General features: G+C 35.6%; 1 protein-coding gene across 1 annotated transcript in view; it reads right to left on the bottom strand.

Moving 5' to 3' along the window:
• Positions 1-23,249, bottom strand: part of scfd2 (sec1 family domain containing 2) — a 117,333-nt gene that overhangs the window by 49,714 nt on the left and 44,370 nt on the right. The window contains exon 5 of the mRNA XM_059512950.1: positions 9,493-9,766. Coding sequence (XP_059368933.1) covers positions 9,493-9,766 — 274 coding nt within the window. The remainder of the gene's footprint in view (positions 1-9,492; positions 9,767-23,249) is intronic.

A 23,249-nucleotide genomic window follows, 5' to 3' on the forward strand; every position in this document is an offset into this window, starting at 1 on the left:
ATAGTAAATCATTAAAACAAAAAACACAACACAAAATAAAGCAAAATAACAAAAAAATAAAACAAAAACTAAACAAAAATGAACAAAGCAAAACTATATAAAACAAATGGCAAAAATAACGAAGCAGACAAAGCAGAACAAAACAAAACAAATCAAAACAGCTATTAGAGGCAAAACAATGAACTCAAGAAGATGCAACATTTTGGAGACTGAAAGCACAATTGTTGACATGCAGAGAGATGGAGAGAGGACGGGAGGGGAAAAAAGTTGCATCTCTGCAGTGACCCAGACAGAGACAGACAAGCATGCGTAAAGGGCAAGCAGGACAGACCCCAAGAGAGGACAAACAGAGCTAGAGAGAGCGTGTTGGACTGTGGGTGAGTAATCTCAACCATTCCCAAAGGAGTGATATGACCAGAAAGAATGTGGACGTGTGTTTGGCTGCATGTAAGACGGCAGGGACTGTCCCCTCGCTCGTGTTTGTCTGTCGAGTACGAGGGACCCCTGCAGCTATGATTACGGTTTAAAACCTCTTTATGAGCTGAAGGGTTTCCTGTCACAAATAAGTGCTAACTGCATTTATTAGACTTTTTACTTCCTTCATGAACATACAGTACACACACACACACGCACACACACACACACACACACACACACACACACACACACACACACACACACACACACACACACACACACACACACACACACACACACACACACACACACACACACACACACACACACACACACACACACACACACACACACAGAGTTAAACTGTTACTGAAATATCCTGCTGGCAAATTGTGATTGGATGATACTAGTGGTGAGATCCTCCAATCAGTAAGCTTGTCTGGTTGTGCCTCCTGTCCTGGAGATGAGGATTGTTTCATTTCCTTTAATTAAAGAGATTTTTTTTAAATTAAAGCATGGTTGCTCATTTCCTCTGAAGAAACCAGTTTGTACAAACCACTACTGTCATTATGTGTGTACATATATATATATAATAAACAATTTCTCAATTAGGTATACTGATTAAACTAAAGTAAACGTTCCGTAATAAGATAAAAACAGCAAATATGTAAAATAAGAAAAATAAATAAAAAGGAGAATATTCATTGTGCTGCATATTCAGAAAAAGCTATAAACTACAAAAATAATCAAATTTAAACTACAACTATAAATTGTACTATTGCCTTAGTCTTCACTGCATGGTTATTAAATAAATATTTTGTTGTTAATGTTGTTTTTTGATTAATGTCAAAAACATTCACACAAATATGAATGAACATGGACACAGAAGGAACACATCATTAGATATGATATCTGATATCACACCAAAACAAACCTACACATCCACTCTAATGTATGAGGCCACACTCAGAGGAAGACACCCTCATATCCATATAATCTCCAGAGAGACCTCCCAGCACGATCCCCTGCTGCCTATGGTTCCCACAATGACTGGTGAAAGATTTTTTCCCATCATGTACTCTGTGAATGTGTTGTACTAGTGTGTGTATTTGGTTTTAACATGTGTATTTATGAAGGATGAAACACTCCTGGCTGAAAGGATGAAGTGGGATTGAAGTTTTTTAAATGTATATATGTGGAGCTAAATCACTGTGAAATAGAGATTATGTGCATGTGTTTATGTGCTGGGACATATTCAGATCATGCATTACACTTCTACATGTACTGTACATGTGTGTAAACAGTTGAGCGTACATGCTCTCTGTGTTTATTTCTGCAGTTTTTGACTGCTTTCCAAAATATGTCTGTGTGTATTTATGAATTAAAAATATATGCACTTATAAGTGTATTAATAATTTTGCTGACAGATACTTTGTTTCTGTGACTCCTCATAACACACAGATAAAGCTGGCACATATTTAGAAGATCATTAATAATGAATGATGATTCTATTTTATTATTAGAACTCATCCTAAACAAAAGTTAAACTTTATAACACTGATAGACATTCAACAATATTAAAATTCGGGCAGATATAGGACAGTTATTACTTTAATGTTATGATCAGACAAAATAACCGATAAAATAGCTGATATTAATATTCAGTATCATTTTGTGTAAATAAGCTTAAATTTTTTTTTAAAGCAAGCAAATAAATAAATGCTACAAGTGGATGCAGTCATCATGGTATTTGAGTATGAAAACTAATATTAATTCTGTGATTTGCTAAAGATTATAAGATAACAGTTATCAAATAAATATTTTTTCAACAGTTATTCGTCATTAATTAAGTTTTCAAATTAACAATTTCCTGTAAGCAGTGGCAGTAAAAAGAATGAATGAAAACAGTGACAATTTTTTATCACTTTCTTAATAAAATTTCTTATCAATGCCATTCTTCTACAGAGTTAAAATGTAACAAACTGTTCCGTCTTTGCATCATGCTGTACAAGTATAATCTTTTTTTTCAACCCCTCCCCTTCAACCTCCTATTAGAGACACCTTTTCATAATCCCAAGAGTTATCAATGGATAAAATCACTGATATAATATAAAACATCTTGTATCACTTGGAAATACCACCTGTACATGGGCTGCAACCACTTATTTATGCTGACTTTAAACCTTGACGTTGCCAGCAGACATTAATATCATTCAATATCATAAATCATAAACCATAACAAAGAACAGACTCTCTACTATTTCTATTACTCTTCACTGTTCAAAGCACCGAGCCATTCTGAAATCAGGTCTGTGATTCATATGCTATCCATCAGCTCCTAATTCAGACAATACCGCTCTATAAACAGTCTTCATAGTTTTATTTTTTGATGGGGCTCGTCCAGTTCTATAAACAGACACAGTAGCACACCATCGCGCTGTTTACAGAAAGTCAACACCTCCGTCAATAACATTGTGTTTCACACAAAAACCATCTGAAGCCATCCAATTACATTTGCCTTCTCAGCTCAACGGGGAGCCTCTTTATCCAATAATATTTCTTGTTTCATAGCAGTAGTGATAGTTCAGGTACCACATGTGGATTTGGCTGTAGATAACTCCACTAAAGAACTTGTTTCCTATGATGTAAGTCTGAAATGGACACATTTTCCTAGATAAACAGACTTGTGCTTTAATTAAAAGCAGACACAAACACCCACTTACACACATACATAAGTTACTGACAACAATTAAAGCCAGATTCAGAGTCAGGCACATTCTCATTAACATTCTACAGGAGTGAGAACACTCCTCTGTCTCGTTTTCTGTCCATCCTCTAGTGAATTCATCCATTTTTTATCTCTGATCTGCTCTTCAACCTTTCTCTTTTTGGAGGAACTCGACAGCCTCACCTCTGACTCTCCACCCGCTGCGTGTGAAGCCACAATGCTTCAGTGATGACAGCGCCGAACTCCAATAACATCATAATAAGATGCCGCAGCAAACACCCCTGCACTTCTGTAGATCAAACTCACAGAAGAAACAAAGACTGCCATCGCAAGCACAATATGTAATTATATAGACAGATAAATGTATAAGCAGACAATTATTATAGTGAATCAGGTCGTTTGGTTCTTAAAACTATTAATTCATTAATTAATTAGTCCCTGCACAGTCCTATTTAGTTGCTATAATAAAAACATCAATATATTTATTTAGCAAAATGAATATATTTTCAACATAAAATAATATTAAAATAATCACTTAACACAGACACAGACACAGACACACACACACACACACACACACACACACACACACACACACACACACACACACACATATATATATACACACACTGCTGCGATACGATAAAATTATCCCCATTACGATGCAGCGTGATCTGATTTCAATTCAGTTCCATTCAACACAATGCGATTCGATGCAATATGATACAATGAAAAAAAAAAATATATGATAGCTTTTATTTTCTTAGGTTCAGACAGACAGCAAATTCTAAATGAACTTAAGTATCTTCTGACTTCTAACGACTCGAGGCCTGTGTTATAAAACAATTTTTCCAAATAAATCAGGCTTATTTCAGTTAGTCTGACTCATTGTCAAATGATTTGTTTCCATTAATCAAATTTAACATAGATCAAGCTCAGTCACTGTGGCTATATAGGCTGGGAAACTAACCTGGTCCGGGGATGGATAACTGTCAGGCTGAGCTACTCTTAACACTGACCAGTAGGAACACAAAGATATGAACCCAGTGATTTTTTCACCTACAATTATAGCCATGTTGCGTTTCTCTCTGGTTTTATGACAGCTGTACCTTATTATGCTAGCAAAACAGATGCTATAAATAGAATCTAAAAATGCTCTACAAAAAGACTCAATTTTAATTAATAAAAACAGACATTAAATGTGGGGTAAGTATTAAAAAAACAAAAAAAAAATGAAAGAAATCTTTAGAAAACTGAGTTGGGCCGAGTACCACTCAGCAGTAAGGGGCATGTCTACTCATGATGTGGAGGAGAGAGCGATCAGTGCACAGGACGGACATTAGCCGATCCGAGCGACGACAAAGACAGAGACAGCGGATTACAAACAACAGAGGAAAACGTCTGTGGAACCAAAGAAGGCTTATGATAAGCCAAGAAGTAGGAACCGTGTAAATTTCGGATCAGCTTTCCAGTGCTGGAGAGAACTCAAGTGGGAAGGCCTGGGATTGGATGCTGAGGTTGTTTTGTTTCTTCTTGTTAGGGGAGTAACATTAGTTTTGCTTTGTTTCACAGAACTAATATATCCTGGCTTTTACTTGAATATGCTCGTGTGTCTTGTTCACATGTTTATCTGCAATCATGTTGTCATTCCCTTCAGCTTTAATAAAGACACTATAAGCCTGGAGCGTCTAAACCTCCTCCACTGTCTGTTTCAAGCGTCAGCTCCCAAAGTGTCTCCAAAAAGTAAGATAATATGTTTAATACAGCAGATAATAATACAGCAGATTCCACCATAATCCTGGGTTGCATACATATGCATGGCCGGAGCTATCAAAATAGGGGCGAGACCCTTTTGAAGTAAGGGCGTGTTTGTTTTTGTGATTTGAAGCATCAACATTGGCTACCAGAAATCACTTACCCTACCTTTAACTCATTTAAACTTAGTAATTAGGACTGTATTAGATTACATATTATTTACCCATTACAATACTCCCTTTACAGCTATCATGAAAATACACTTGCCATGGTGGATCGATTTGATTTGATTTGATCGACATTAAGGACTTTAATACCTTTTTTCCTCATGTCTCCATTGCGCAGCAGCAGTGATGAGAGAACACGCTTGAGAAACAGTTTAGAGAGGAGAAATCAATCTACGTACAAAATATTGGTCACAGATTCCTGGTCACTTTCTAAGCAATAAAACCACAGTATAGCCCATTCACTATTGTAAATATATAAACAAATCAGTTTTTGCTGATGCAAATATGTTAGAAATGATGCATCACAATACAAATCTCAACTTGTATCTGATGCACACTTTTTAAAATCGATGCATCACATTGTTAACTTTTTATGCCGATGCACAGAGAGAATCAATGAGTATTCCCATCCCTAAGACAAATAGAAAGACAGAATGATAATTAGAATGATAGAGTAATAGGTAGAACGATAGGTAGAGACATAGAACGACAGATAGAATGACAGAATAACAGACAGACAGGCAGGCAGGGTTAAAGAATGATGCATAAGATGTTCTAGATGTTCAATACACAGACAGACAAGATGAATATAGATAGATAGACAGACAGACAGACAGACAGACAGACAGACAGACAGACAGACAGACAGACAGACAGACAGACAGACAGACAGACAGACAGACAGACAGATAGATAGATAGATAGATAGATAGATAGATAAAACAGAGCTAGATAAATAGTGAATAAGACAGCTAAAATGACAGAATGGGCAGCTGATGTTGGTAAACAGGCCGGCACAGATAATGAAAGACAGCTGTGAAGGTTACACCAGCACTTACAGCATCAGCCCATCTGTAATCATGAAGGTCTGTAATCCACCTCCCCTGAGAAGGCAAACGCATCTTTGAGTGCATTTTTAACTTCTCACCCTCTGTATGTGTATGTACGCTCAGACAGGCTTCTCTGCTGTGTATTTATGCTGGGGTGTACGTCCTGTTATTCAAGAGTTTAAGAGAATATGTTGATGTGTGTGTAAGTTTGATTATGTCTGTGTGTTTCTTTCTCGGCTAATTTTCTGCGGATTTAAAATGAGAGTCAGAGCAGAGCGGTTCCCATGCTGACCAGGGCTGAGTTCATGTGTGTGTGTGTGTGTGTGTGTGTGTAAGCGGCTCGTTCCCATAGCGACCAGGTTTCAAGTAGAGCCTGCTTCCCATTCTGACCAATTTAATTGAGCCTAATGTCACAATCAATATATATTTCACTGAACACATGCACGGCACTGGTACAAGAACACCAGCCACAGCTGCACGTTCTTTCATTGTTAAATAATCTGATTGTTACACTGATGATGAAAACATATGGCAGAAGTTTCATCACACGTGCGTCCAGTCTCACACGTCAACGTTCATACGCTCAGAAACTCTACAAATAACTGTCAATGAACGGTCGTACATTTGCCTGGACACACCTGGTGTGCATTGGCACTGTTATTGGCAGTCCTGTGTTTATATGAGAGTCATAAGCTTTAAAAGACAGAGAGAGGGAACGAGGGGCCCCTCAGCCGAGCAGAGCAGGAAGTTAGCAAGAGCCAAAGCATTCTTCATTAATGCAAGAGAAGAAGAGAAAAACAAGAACAAAAGAGCAAGAAAGCGAATATTCATTCTAATATTACATTTAAAATTAACTTTTAATGCATAAAATATTGTTACAGAAGTATAGTAGTCATCATTAATGTGAGATGAAAAAAAAAGAAAAGAATGAAAGGAGCAGAGAAAAATGTAATGCATATATAATGTTAATGCATATAATATAATACATATGATAAATTATTATTATTATAATTATTATATGTGTTAGAATGACAGCAAACAAATGTAAAAATAATTAATAATTTTTATAGTATTATATAAATAACCACATAAAATAAATAAAATAAATATACTTATATATATATATATTATTTATTATGTGTTTATGTATTTTTTATTTTATTTTATTATTTTATTATTATTATTAATATAATTATTATTATTACATACGTTTTAGGATAAAATCAAACTACACACACATTTACTATTAAATAAATAATACTGTATAATATCATGGCTTTAATTCTTAATGGAGCTTTAAGCTCAAGAAAGCGTATGCTCATGTATGCTCAAGTTACAACATATTTTCCAACAATCGCAATGCTGCATCATGCCAGCTTGTTCCTTTCTGAAGCCCACAGGTACGGAAACATTCATTAAACTTAAAAACCCTGATTCCAACCACACTAACACACACACAAAGATTTGAAACGACACTGTAAAGATGGAGGACCACACGCCAGTCTGACCACTGTGGCAAAGCATCTATTAGACGCTTTCGAAGGCCGCGCTGATGGCGACTCTCTCAGGGTGTGTCCACCAGCCTAATAGGCACTTTGAATTTCACTTTAGTACAACATCGAATCATTGCAGGAGTAAAACAACTTTATATACACACACTTGCACACAGAGACCTCAAGGATGGAAAAGTTGAGCTTGTAGTCATGTTTCCAAAGATGCACGGCACACACTCTTTTGAGAAACCTCAATGTAACCTTGAATACACAACATTATGTAGGCGGCAAGCAAAAATGACTAAGAAACTAAAGCCTTGGGAATGAGTTGGTTTGAAGTGCAGCTAGTGTACAGAGTTCATTCCTGCCTTCACAAATCAAGCCGAATCAGGTTTACAGGCTCTCATATGGGCCACAGATTCAGATGGCTTCCATCAACTGTCACCAAACGAAAGCGAGAGCATGAAAAGAAAAAGAGGAAAAAAAGGGAAAGGAGAACGTTTGAGGAAAAAGTAAATCAAAGATTTGAATCTTTTACTTTGGAAGTGGATTCCACCCTAAAACCGAGCAGTGTGTTAGCGTGTGTGTGTGTCTGTGTGACTAATGGAGTGTGAGGGTGGTGAGTGCGTATTCCTGAAGACAAAAGAACATTTACATTTATTCATTTAGCAGACGCTTTTATCCAAAGCAAGCATTTTTATTCAACAGAAGACAGAAGGCAGAGGTGCTTCCCTTCAGTCATTTTAACTCAATCACTTTACAGTCTCCATCCATTTCATATAATCTTGACTTGTATCTGTTGCAGGTTACCTGGAGCTGTATTTTTTAAGGTTTTTGCTAATATGACAATTTACTTGACAGCAAAAACAAAGATTTTAGAGCGCTGTAATCACTTGGTTATACTGACAGAACAGCTGATTTGGTGGTTGCCTAGCAACATAAAACGACTCTCTTTAAAAAGTCACCAAAAAAATATATAGAAAATATCGTTTAAAATGTAATTTATTAAGGTGACCGCAAAGCTGAATTTTTAGCAGACGTCATTTCACTTCACTTTTCATTTCATTTTTAAATTTTAAAGCTGCATTCTCTGGTGCTCTCATGATGCACGTCGAAGACTGACACAGAAGAGCAGAAATTGTTGAATAAAATCATTATTTTTTTAGCAAAAAATATTCTTGTAGATTCATAAAATTACAGTTCAACCACTGCTGTCAAATGGACTATTTTAATGTCCTTATTACCTTTGTGGGCCTTGAACATGTCAGTTGTGTTGCTATCTATGCAGGGTTAGAAAGCTCTCAGATTTCATCAAAAATATCTAAATTTGTGTTCTGGAGATGAACAAAGGTCTAACAGGACAACATAACGACATAAGGGTGCGTAATTACAGACAGAATTTTAATTTTTGGGTGGACTATCTCTTTAAGTTGTCCCATCTTTAATATAACTGATATGGTACCAATATTGTGCATCTCTACAAAAATGACAGTACATGTAGATGAACATGTACACTGTCTCTCAATAACAGGAGCTCACAGAATCTACATGAATAAAAGAATGAGCAAAATCTTGCATGTCACACCTCAGGACATGTCCAAAGACGGTACCATCCATGTGTATGTACAAGTATGTGTGTGATGAGACATAGAACGGTTCCAACTTATAGCGGTTTGGGTGTATGGCTCTGGTTTGTCAGAGTCCCATTACAGGGCGATCAGTGCTGTTCTTGTTCCACTGATGTATGTAGTTTTGAAGTGGAGAGGTTAGAGCAGCTGTGCAGCGGCTGTGCTGGTGGCTGTTTTAATGTTGTTTAAATGTTTCAGCACTAATCACTAGTGTGCTACATTGAGATTGGGCTTGACAGCTTCATGAGAAGTCACTCAGTGATGTGGAAACTTAGTGACAATAATGTGACCATAATCATTAGTAATCTACTCTTCCTATCAACCCACAAATGACTGACTTAGAGTTGTCTCTATACATTACTGCTTTATTCTAAGGGTACTGGGATCATGTTGAACGAGTATTCCACCACTTACCTGTGATCTCCTGCAGCAGAGGGCTTAATGAGGTCTGCCGGGTGAGTCGGAGTGTCAGTGCGCCAATCAACTCATTTTCCACCTTTTCAACATGTTTTTCCTCATCAGCACCACCTGGACATGCTTCCTTGGCCACAGAGTAGATATAGACCAGCAGCACCAGAAGATCATCCACACTAAGCTCACCAGAGTCAGAACCTGTTCCAGACTCACTGGACTTTATGAGGAGAAGAAGTTGTTTCAGAACCTCTGCCAGGTCCGAATCCCCCAAGGTCTGCAGAGCAGAGACAAGAGATTCGTCAGCACTATTAAGACTATTAAAAAATGTAGCATCGCATCTATCAAACTACAGCTGTGACATTTATCCAGCAGGAATTACATAGTTCTGCTATAGTTATTTCCATGACACAATCAATCAATATGTTAGAGACCTCCACCACAGCCTTTTCCACTTCTGCGTATGTTAAATTCTTTAGAAAATCAAGTCTGAAGGGAGCAATTACTCGTTCCAACCATGAACTAATACCTAATTCGGTTACTGAGCAAATTTGTGGATGAGAATCGCAAAAATATCTTTTATAGCGTAAGTATATACAATTTGGTTAAAATATTTTCTTATATCACAGGTTAATATGCAACAATAAGTACAGGTACAGCATTTGTAGAATGATGCCTCTGGAAAAAAAGTGAATTTAGATGATCAAACATATAGTAAAAATAGCAATACTGTGAAATATTATTATAAAAAAATATATATATATGGAACTTTTCTATTTTAATATGTTTTAAAATATAATTGTGTCACATGTCACATGATCCTTCAGAAATCATTCTAATATGCTGATTTGTTTTTTGAAGAAACTGTGATAATTGTTTCAAGATTCTCTTATAGAATTTGAACATTTTGCAACAAATTTAAATGTCTTTACTGTCACTTTTGAACAATTTAATGCATCCTTACTGAATAAGTAACTTCTTAAACATCTTTTTTTTTTATATAATACTTTTTTGAATGGTAGCATGTTCAATATATTCAAATTAATATAATGTGTCATAACATAAATTACTGGTAACACTTTACTTAAAGCCTTAATGTATAATGAATTCTAAAAAGTTGTAATGTTTTAATTATGCCTTGTAATGCACCTTATAATGCACTGTACAGTCTCATGAATAATTGTAACAGCAGTTATTATTACATTATAACACTTTCAGTATCAATTCATTACTATGCATTTTAAAGGTGGTTATAATTATTTATGAGAAGACATAACATATTACAATGCACATTATGAATAATTATAATGCATTATACCCTTTAATAACCTTTTATATTGCATTATACATAAAGGCTTTTAGTAAAGTGTTATCCAATATTTTACTGAATATATATTTAAAGTATTTTATTATTTATAATTATATTTAAAATTATAATGCCATCAACTCCTAACCTGCATTTAGTAGTTGCAAGGCATTTAAAGTTGCCTTACCTAGGGAATCTCTGAATGGGAATATTTATGCCCAACCAAGGTTAAGTGCAGAATACCCTGAAAAGTTTCCAAAAATCATATCTCTGTTATGTCATCTGTCTACAGGAGGCGATATCAGAACAAATTCAACTGGAAAAACTGCTCGGTTTACACGAGGACAGACTGTTGAGATACACATCAGTGTGTTTTTGTGTGTCTGAGAATGATTGCGTGCTTGTGTTAGAGCTTGTGTGCATTAGAAACCTCCAAAATCTAATAACTTTGAGGATGGATTTCATTTGCAATGAAAAAGCGTCCCTATTGAGCTCAGCAGAGCTGTTCTGCCCAACACAAACACGGTTTCTCTCTCTGGAGAGAGCTGAACTGGCCTTGCTTCAAAATCTCATATCTGAAAACTACAAAATCCTCCCTCTGAGCCTGAGAGTACAATGACAACCAAACAATACATTCCAAAGCACTGAAACACGGAGTCTCAGGCCACTAGGCCCCCGCGTGTCATCCTTCCGAACATGAGCGGCCCACCTGAATCATCTTACGAGGTAACCATTATAAGTCAGAAGAGAATAAATGGAGTGTGTTGTAGGTTATTCTCTCACAGTAAATGTAATTCCACACCGTTACCTGCTTTAGTGGATGAGATTCCCCATTGCATACAGAATTTAGATTCATATATTTAACGTACTTTTTTTCTCGTGACTTTTAGAAGTTTTGGACTGTTTTCTGGGGGAACTCAAAGAGCTTAAGGAAGTCGAACCCCAGCGGGCTAATTCAGATCTGTGCACCATGTAACCTCCCAGCCAGACCGCCAGGATATGAGGGACTCACTCTTTCTCCATCGGATATAATCATCCTAAATCAGGCCTGGAAATGTAGGGAGGACATTGACTGGAATCGGATTGAGTCACACCTGTGATGCATCAATCCATAAACGAAAGGATATATATTTAAAGAAAGTTTGTGAACCATTGTGAATCGATACATTTATTTTAGGACAAGGTCATTAATAACAAACAATCCAATTCTGTCAGAAATGGAAGTGGGTCTGGTAAGCCAATGCTCAAATTCTTCTGATGATGGTGTGGTTGCCAATTGTTTTATGCAGGTTAAAAGGTTGCTCAGAAAGTTTGGAGACCTGTGCAAATAGCTGGTTAAGGATCAGAAAATCCATGAAATCTTGAAACAAACACACAGGCATCAACAAGATGAGCATATAAGAGAACAGACCATCATCATGTAATGTAAATGACATTACATATAATTCATCACTTAACTTGAGAATGTGCAAAATGACAAAACACTTCGTCAACGGACATTGCAAATCAGTAATTCTGGTAAGGAGATAAACAAACATGAGCACCACATCCAGTCTTGTTCTTGTTTCTGAATCAAAGCCCAGATCTGTGTCTGACAATGAGTGCAAATCAAGAGAAACAAGAAAACCTCCCTCAAAGGCACGTGACTCACACCAACCTCTACCACAAACACATTTTTATCCTTTGACATTGTGAAATCGACACTATGGGGAACCCTTAGCCCAAATATTTGTGAAACAGAGCTTAGGCATTCTCTTTTCTATTTCATTTACTGATGAAAGAAAGATGAGAGACAGAGATGGAGGGGGATACAGAGAAAGAGAGCATGAAAAAGAGAATTCTTTTATGATGTTGTCACTGCATCATGATGGTAAGAGATATTCTACATCTTTGATTGGTAATGGACTGTAACATCATCTGACCTCACAAACTACATAAAAGGACACCCAAATGCATTCGCCCAGTAAGATTCTGTGCTAGAAAGGTGATTTTTGACTACCTCACTTCGTAGGTAAGGCAAGCTAGGACACAACCAGAGGAAAAACACACCTGGTAGTTAACATCCAGATATTTTTAGCTTCTGTAGTTCCGACTTCTACTTGCCCTGCTAACATTTTGGCCTTATACACTGGTACTAACACAAACATTTTAAATTTATATTTTGATAGGTTTCATATTTGGAAATTATTTTATGAATATTATTTATAATTATGATAATTTTTAATAAAATGCTCTTTTGCATAATAATGTTCAATAATATCTATAAATTATATGGATATTAAAATGACACATCATTCCAAAAGTTGACAACCAAATAAAACTCAAAACTCAGAAAAATCAGAGTTATATAACAATCCAAATGTTATAAAGTATGTATACAGTAAAATGCATGTATATGATTAAAACATTATAATAATTTAAAATGTACATATAGTGGAGGCTCGATAAAGCAAGTCACAGTTCTGCTAACTGAACCCAAACTCTCTCACATTGACCTTGGGCCAACAGGATTCTTAAACTGCTTAGTAATTCTTCACAGTAGTATTAGACAGGATAGTACAGGGTAGAGTTTTTGTTTAGCTTGTTTAAAAGCATGTTTAAAAGATGTCTTGGAGGTTTTAAAAAAACACCACACACATATACATATACTTGTCTGAGTGTAAAGACTGTGTGGTGTTTTTTTTTAAAGTTCTTCTTCTGTGTCCAGGGCCCTAATGGTCTTTGTTTATGTTCTTTAGAGCACCTGACATCTGCATGAGGGTCATGTTCACCTAATTGGGCTGTTCAGTAAAGTGACCTGCTGAGACACAAACACAAGCACATGAACACACACAGGAGAAAAATGCACAGATTTTAAATTTACAGCTGTTGACGTAGAGATTCGAGACGTTATTTCCCCTAATAGTGTCCAGGGATTTTCCTTGACAAAGTAGAGTAACGAATATAATAAATTTGCTAAATTAAACTCTCAGTCCTCAGAGAACCATTTTCTCTCTCCACCCAATCCTAACATTAGAAGCCCAAGATTAATCAATTCACGAAGTATGCAAAAAAATCTGAAAACCAAATGAGATCTTGGCTGAAGGAAACAAAAACATGGGTTTGGTAACATGTGGCTTCCAAAAAAACTTGGATACTCCTACTGCAATTGCAGTTATGCATTAAAATCTAAATGCCAATACCTTTCAACACAACTTAAGATCTAAAAGATTACTGTAAAATTGGTTTCAGTGCTAGCGGCACAGGAAATCAAGTTGCTGAAAATGTAACTGAACAGAAGCATATTTAACCTATAAACATGAGTCTGAGATCTAGTGTTAAGGCAAAAAATCTCTTGTTTTTAAGCAAAAGTAAAAAATATAAAAAGGTTAAGTAGTTTGCTCTTTACTGCAGTACTCAAAACAATAACCATCAAGTCAAGTATCTGACTTTGTTTACCTCACAAAAACAAGCATTTTGAGAAGCTTTCAACACACTGTATATGAAATGTTAGGAGAAAATTTTTAGCTTGAATGCAATGTAAGTCGCTTTGGATAAAAGCGTCTGCTTAAGGCATTAATGAAAGAGGCCACTTGTTAGTCAGACACCACACATCCAGAACACAATACATAACCGTAAAAAGATAATTTTCAAGGGGTCATATGATGTTGCTAAAATTAATATTATTTGGTGTATTAGGAAAAAATATGCTCCTCTATGCCCCGCCTTTCTGAAATGCGTAGATTTCTACAAAGCTGTATGCTGATTGGCCAGCTATCCAGTGCTTTGTGATTCTTTGTGACGGTTCGGTACGTACCTCGGTTTTAAAGTCACGGTTCGGTTCATTTTAGGTACAGTAAGGGAAAGAAATGCAAACATTAAATAGCAGGTTGTTTATTACTATACACTTTTTTTTTTTAAATACTTTTTAATAAAATATATATAAAATAAAAAAAGAATAAGAAATAAAATACTGCTGCAAAGTTCTCCACTAAATAAAATACTCTCAGTCTCAAACCAATATCATATAATAAAATATAATGAAAAATATAAATAAATAACTATTATTACAGTGCAGCATTACCAATCCCAGCTTGTAGGCCTGCTTCACCAGAACCGTGTCGTGCCTGCTGCTGTAGGTGACAGGGAGACCGCCGACAGACCAGGCTCGTCTTCATGACAACAATATCTATACTTCATGTTGAGCATAAATATAAAGCCTACTGATAAAGGACACCGTCAACAGTATTGACGGCAAAATAGACTATGTTTGACATGTGCAATATTTAAAAATCGATAATTATTAATTTATTTTTTAAATTACATTTATATCTGAATTTATGTCAACCTATAGACTTTCAAACATCAAAGTGTCATGAATTAATATGTATTTGTGTACAAAATGACACATAAACATATTTTCCTATTCTATTTTGCCTGGAAACACTTCCAACACGCGTGCGTGTCGCCTGAAAAATAGGCGTTGGTTCTATTTCTAGCATGCACGTTTTTTCCACGCGGCATCTTAAGTTCGTTTGGAAACACGAAAATGTACTTATGTTCCGCGCACAAAATATTGCATTCCGTCATTCGGTACACACGTGCACCATACCGAAAGCCCTGTACCGAAACGGTCCGGTACGAATACACGTACCGTTACACCCCTACTCTGCACACATCTGAATATTTGGTTTGAACTGGTCTGGAACTGATTTCTAGCTGTTTCCTCTTTTGGAAGGCCAAACAAAGTAGCTTCGCTTTCACAATGAAACACACAGCATCTCCACAACATGGCAGCAACAGCAACAGCTAGAATAAAAGTTACACTTTCTTTTTTTGTGTTAACATTTGCGCGGCGTTATGCAAACCTTCCAAAATCATGATGTAGACATGTGGGGTCGTGTTAAAATGAGTTTTTTTTAGGTAAGTCTTAAAAAGTCTGGACAAGTCTTAACTTTTATAAAGAATATCTTTTTGGATTTGAGACTTTAGTATTTGCAACTTTACAGATCTTATTTATGCACCAAGAACTTGTAACACTCCAAAGAAAAAGGAAAAATTTAAATCACATCATATGACCCCTTTAATATTGACTTGATACTGAGGTGCCAATACTTTTGATATCGCTAGAATTAAGGAACACATTATGTAGACAGAAAGTACTTTGAGGTAATGACAACTTGCCGAATGCCAAGCATATTGGCTTACCTTTGTAACATTAAATAAGGTCTTAAGCCTCAAAATAACAAAATACTGTCACTCCTTAAGTCACTTTTCCTGTCTTAATAAACACAAACCCAAATGAGCCAAAATAAGAAGTTTAAGCAATAAAATGTGGTGTGGTATTTCTGTAAAATGGCAGCTAGTTTTGCCTAAGTGTATTTTATATATATATATATATATATATATATATACAGTACAGACCAAAAGTTTGGAAACATTACTATTTTTAATGTTTTTGAAAGAAGTTTCTTCTGCTCATCAAGCCTGCATTTATTTGATCAAAAATACAGAAAAAACTGTAATATTGTGAAATTTTATTACAACTTAAAATAATAGTTTTCTATTTGAATATACTTAAAAAAAAATAATTTATTCCTGTGATGCAAAGCTGAATTTTCAGCATCATTACTGCAGCCTTCAGTGTCACATGTAACATCCAGTCTATCACATGATCATTTAGAAATCATTCTAATATTCTGATTTATTATGAGTGTTGGAAACAGTTCTGCTGTCTAATATATTTGATGAATAAAAGTTTTAAAAGAACTGCATTTATAAAAAAAAAAAAAAAAAAATCTAATAATATATATTCTAATAATAATTTTTTTTTACTAATCACTTTTTATCAATTTAACACATCCTTGCTGAATAAAAGTATTGATTTTATTTTAAAAAAAGAAAGAAAAAAAATTACTGACCCCAAATTACTGACCAGTAGTGTATATTGTTATTACAAAATATTTATATTTTAAAAACATAGCTTCTTTTATATATATATATATATATATATATATATATATATATATATATATATATATATATATAAACTGTAAGTGTGAGGTACAAGTTTTTAAATGGTTTTCTAGAAGAGACCTGTGTGGCTGATAACTAGTCATAGGAAACAATTATTAAGAGAGCAGACGCCGGCCCACGCCTTACTGCTGCTATTAACCACAATTAGCTAATGGAGCCCTATTGTCGCTATGTTACAATAAAAATTAGCTGCAATTACTGATAAACAGGGTTACAGTAAAGCTTAAGTTGTATCACCACATTGTCGCCATTTAGCATGATATTCATTAAGCATAATTGTTTCACTGAACAGTTAAAGCTTTGGTAAACAATTTAAAAAAGAAAATTGCATTCAAGTGATATCAGTGGTCTAAGCGGTAAACATTTTAGCCCTAAAGATTAACAGATCTTTGAGGGGAAATTGACCATTTTAGAAATGAGCGTAAAAGCTCCTGTTCACTTTTTCAGAGGCCTTGGTTCCAGGAGTATTTTTCCCATATAAAGTTTTCAAAGAAATCTTTGTTCATGAGTTATAAAAGCCATAAGCCAAACCAACTAGCAATGAGGTGAATCAAAACATTACACATTTTGATTTAAAGCAAAAAAGTATTCGGAAATTTGAAAAAACACAAAGGTACAAGACTGTGTGCCTAATGGCTTCAAAGAAAGTAAGAAACTATTTACTTGTCAAGATTCTCTGGTTGGTGGAGAATTCTCCTCAGTCTACTGTAGAGAATCATGTGTCATGTAGTTCTGCACTAGGAGTGATGCTGTTAAATACAATTATTTGAAAAATAAGCTGAATTAAAGGCTGATGGGTTAAAAAAAAAAAGCATACACCATCGATTAACAACCTTGTTGCTCACAGTAGGTCTTTCTTTTACAGAAACATTTACAAGTTGTTGTTCAAAATTTATTCCCCTATACAATAAAATGAATGGGAGTTTTACTTCCAGAAGCAGATTGTTTCACTCTCAAGATTTTATAAAATGTGTGTCATGTAAACACTTAAAATTGCACAAAATTCCTATAAAATGAAAGAAAAAAAGGTCTCATAAGCCAATAATTCAAATTACCGTGTAGTTGCCCCCCGCCCCGCCCCGCCCCACCCCGCCCCACCCCTTATCTCTCATCCAATCACAAGAGGCTGCCAGACCACGCCTGTAATGGCTTGCCGTCTCCGACAGGAAATTAACTCCAGATGAGCCTCTAGAGGGAGCTGACCCTGCTGTGCGTGTGTTTGTACGAGTGTGTGAGCGAGTGTGTATCCAAGTTTGGCACTAACCAAAACCAGGTGCCTCTCTCCACACAATGGAGCCCTTCTACAGCCCTCAGGGCAGCAGGGACTCTGGGGTAAGATAGTGGGAGACAGGACCTTTTATGGGGAGGGGGCACTGTTGTTGTGGGCACACCGCTGGAGGAATGTTGTTGATGTGTGTATGTTTGATGCCTGAAGCCTTTTATAAGAAGGGCTGTAAAAACAGAGTGTCCTAAGAATACCCTTCGCTGTCGAGAGGTTACAACCAGCCAAAAATAAGGTCTGCGAATAAAAGCATGATGTCAGTAAGTGAGAAAGGCTGGACTCCACTAAAATAGGTCAGGAGCTAAAGCTCATTCAAATTACTATTAAAATGATAATTATAATAAAATGAAGTAATAAAAGTTATAACTTCATAGTACATTCATTGGTTTCTCCCTTCTTATAATGATCCCCCACCCAAACATGTTCTAACCCTAACCCTACTTCTAAGGTAACCCTAATTATTTAATTATTTACAGTATTCTCGCTCACGTTTTTTCAGACTTGTGTGACTTACTTTCTTCAGTCAAAGAAAATGGAGAAATTTGAAGACTTTTTTTTATCCAATCACAATGAATGGATAAAAGTATCATAAAAGTGGAGACAAATGAAACAAGAAGACAATGAAACTCAAGACTATGAAACTTCAGCCATTATTCATGGATAATAAGCTAACTCAAGAACCACTTTTACAGTAAGTTAGTTTTCGAAACCAATCTTTCAAACCAATCTGATTCGCGAATGAATCATTATAGTTTTGTGAACTGGATATATTATTCATTGAACAGAAATGACTCAAAATGATGAAACATACATCACTTCATACATCACAAACATACAGGAATGTATCAAGAAGTAGGGATGACAAGACTTTCCATAAATAATGAATTAAATCCCGACACAAAGATATCGTATGACTTCAAAACACTTAGAATATAGTCTATGAGTCATATAAACTCATGAAAAATATATTTAGTATAAATGCAACAAGCTAGTCTTCAAATTTTTCCTCATACAGGTCATAAACGAGTGAATGAGGACAGAACTAGACTTTTAGACAAACTATCCCTTTTAAGACACACACACGCAACACTATTATTAAATATTATAATCCATGAGTTTGCAAAAAGACAGAACCCAGAGGAAAGTCCTGAAAAATGGAAAAATGGCATGAGTCATCCATTTAGTCTACAGAGGACATTTAGAGAAAAGACGGAAGGAAGAGTGTAAACAATCACATGGCAGTAAATCTTCATGAACACACACACTAAGATGTAGATTAACATATAATTTATCCGAACAGAAATACACTCAGTAAGAATGTCACAGGTCACTGCTTTCCACCATAGCAGGCCATTAGAATTAAAAGTGCAAAACTCAGAAAGACAAAACCACGAAATTAAAACAATTAAGAATCCCCAAAACAATTCTGTGCAAGAAAGACCAAACAAACTCACGTGCTGTCAAGAATGGCTACTCAACCTCGAGATTACAGAATCTTGATGGTATGTGGACCATTGTTTGATCGCGTCACAATACCATCCAGGTCTTTAATGTTAATGTCAGGGCTATTGAATGAAACTAGGACTCTCCTAGTATAACACAGTCAAAAATGGTTGGTTTTGGACTAATTGTCCAGTTTCTCAGAGTAAGGGCTTCCCTATCTCTAATAATAGGATTATACACAAAGCTGAGGCAGATCCTATCTGATGTGGTTTATGACCACAGAGCCTGGTCTGATTCTGTAAAGGCAGTGTTGAAGTGTGGTAGATGAACATACAGAGCTGCTAAGGGAAATGCAATGAGGTGTAGACCGTCTGGGAGTACAGCACTCATTTCATCAATCAGACCGGAAATGGCCTCCTTATACCTGATCAAAGCGGTTTCATTCAGCTCATTGAGTACAGATCTCTGGAGTTTATAGAGATGAAACCCATTCCACACTTACCAGTTCAGCTGCAGGTCAGTGTGTGCAAAAAGCGTCCCTGCTGTACAACAATACTTTCAAAGCTGTGTATTATTTATATTCTGCTTTTTATATAAAAAGGTGATTAATAAATGTAGAAAAATCTATGAAACACAATTATGATATGGCTATTAATTCATAAAATATACAAAATAATTAAATATCAATATTTAATGAGAAAATCACCCAATAGAATGCTAGCTTTAGAAAAAATAAAACGACAAATCTGTTATATACTATTCATATACACTACAAAAAAAAATAAAAAAAATTATAAATAAATAAATAAAAATTAATGCTGCTCTTTACAAAACTTTATATTAATCAAGGAATACTGTATAAAAACAGTTTTAACAAGAATATCACGCCGCACAACTGTTTTCAACATTAACAATAATAATAATACATATTTCGTAAGAAGCAAATTAGCATATTAGATTGATTTCTGAAGGATAATGAGACACTGAAGACAGATAAATGAGTAGAAGGGATGAATGAAGAGAATCAATGAAGAGAAAAGGAAGAGGCAGGTTTTAATGCAAAAACAGAAAGATAATGAAACGTATGCAGAAGGAAACTAAAGAAATGTAGGGACTCGGGAGATGAATAGAGTAAGACATGGGTGATTTACACAGGCCGAGAGATAACTGCACAGCTAATGAGATGCTCTTAGACGTAATGCTAGATAATACAGCTGATGGATGTTCTCTTAAAGGTAAAGGCAGATGGCCTGCATCAGGGAAGTTTATGTAAGAACATCATGAATCTTCTCTTTTAAAAAAGAGCCGCTCTCCGCTGTTTGAGTGTATGTGCACTGTAAGTGCAGCATAAGCCATGCCACCTTTATATACTAACACAGAAAACCCTACCTTAACAATGACAAATAAAGGGACAAACATATAGTTTGTGTTTCAAAACCTAGTGAGCCAATGAGTTAGCTAGCTGTTTTTAGACTTTTAGAATGCAAAATTATGCTGACAACATGCTAACATCATACTTATATGAATTGACTGTTAGTATTAGTTGAGTACAATAAAATTGTTTTTGAGGCATTTCAGACAATTTTTAGTCACTTACGAAGCTACCTTTCGCTTAGCAGCAGACAACAAGCCAGCTTGCTGGGGTTTGGACCACAGCCATAGTCCTTTACCTCAAAAACAAGTAATGTGCCAGGTCTTGTCTGTTTGACAGGTCCAGCGGTTTCGAACAAGGCCAGACTGATCTGATCTGATAAAGACAGACCGGGGCAGCTGTGGTTTCAGTGTGTTTTCTGCTGTTGAATGAGAACAATGCAGTATGTAAAATAACCAATGCAGCGTAATGTTGTTTTTGTTGCAGTATGCAAACACACTTGTGCTTTCCCTCTTACACAGTGAACAAATAAATAAAGTCAGAAAACACCAATATATTCCCCCTTTCTCTTCCCTGTAATTGTATGGTTATGCTAACTGTATCATTTAGTTCAGACAGTGTTTAAAGACGCACACACACAATGGCAGAGTTGACAGGCCACATTCCCCGCAGTGTCACCGCCGACCATAAGATGGTCGCTGTGACACGACTTTGAAACCACATCCAAACACATGCTAAAACAAACACACACACCTACTCTTATCACTGGATTTACAACTAAAATGCTTAATATTCTCTGAATTCAGGAAAATAAAATGGCTAAAATATTACATTTTATTATGCAATTACTGTTTTTCCTCCTCATTTAAAAAAAAAAAAAAAAATGGTGGCTTTTTTCCGCCATAATTTTTACTTTATATTTTACTATTATAAGCTTGGTCTTGTAATGGCAACTTTGTATCTCACTTAATTTCTCACAATCGAAAGGTTATTCTCTATAATTGCTAATTTAATTGCATTATTTGATACAATTAAATATTTTTTTATTTTTTTTATTTTTTTAATCTTAATTACCTGTGGAATTGTTAAACTCGGAGGCAGAAATGGGCTTTTGTAACAAAATACCTCGAAAACATTTAGCATTTATTTAACTCAACTTCAAAACAAAGACAATATCTAACCTCCAACAGAGGACTAAACATTTTCTATTCAGAGTTACGCATTTATTTTAATGGAATTTTTGAGTGTGTTGTATTTGCATGAAAGTGCAACGCATTTCGTTATTCATTTTGGCTGAATTTGCTATAGAAGAAAGCAGAATATAAAGAAGTCTGACACACACAAAACACACATGGCTGTTCTCTCTCTGTGTTACAGACACACACAAGCCCAACCATAGACTTTGACCTAATAATTAATGTCATGTTGAAACACCAAAACACACCTAACAAAACATTACTCTTGAAAACACACACACACACACACACACACACACACACACACACGACGAGAGGGGCTAAACTTCACCATCTGATTCTAGTTTGTGTCTCTAACACACAGTCAGAGGGTTGAGTTCAGTGTGTGTGTGTGTGTGTGTGTGTGCATAATGAGAGTGAAGCAGGTTTCAAAATAAGAGTTTTATACTGTTGAGTGTGATGAGCTAATGAATCATGCTCCTCCAGCAAAGACCTTTAAAAGATAAAAAAAAAACATGCATACAAAATATTATTAAATTATATATGTGTGTAATTAAAAGAATATGTTGAAGACATTTTGCACAAGTATGTGAACTGACTAAAATGATCTGGCTTTTGAAGAGCAAATACTATGGTCTGTAGGTGGCAGCGACATACCATGTAGCTAGAGTTCATTCAGATGTGTGTGTGTGGGTGTTTCTGAGCATGTACTTTAAAAAACTAAGGTTTTGCATATTTTATTTGTGATTGTGGTTTTTTTTCTTCTTAATAAAATGCTCACTGCGGAGGATTCAACTTTGAAATTTGTGTCTCTTTTTCAGCATCTGTTTACCACGTCCTGGAACACCTAGACAAACTAACCGGTCCAAACATTTACAATCATTCGATTCAGGTATAAACAGGAAATGTCAAATTACTCTGTAAACTCACATACACTCACATAAAACATCAGTGTGCTTTTATGCAGTGAATCTCTTATAGAGATGAGTCAAACACGCTTTTATGCTTTGAAACATAATTCTAACTTCCTGCTAATTTGTCTTTAGGGCAAGAAGGCAAACAAGCACCTTTATGAATAAGACGTTACTCAGTGGAGAGCACCATGATCGCAGAGATATCTCATGGGGGTACTGTACACGCTCCTGG

The sequence above is a fragment of the Carassius carassius genome, chromosome 27 (genome assembly GCF_963082965.1).
Source record: "Carassius carassius chromosome 27, fCarCar2.1, whole genome shotgun sequence".
Lineage (NCBI taxonomy): Eukaryota > Metazoa > Chordata > Actinopteri > Cypriniformes > Cyprinidae > Carassius > Carassius carassius.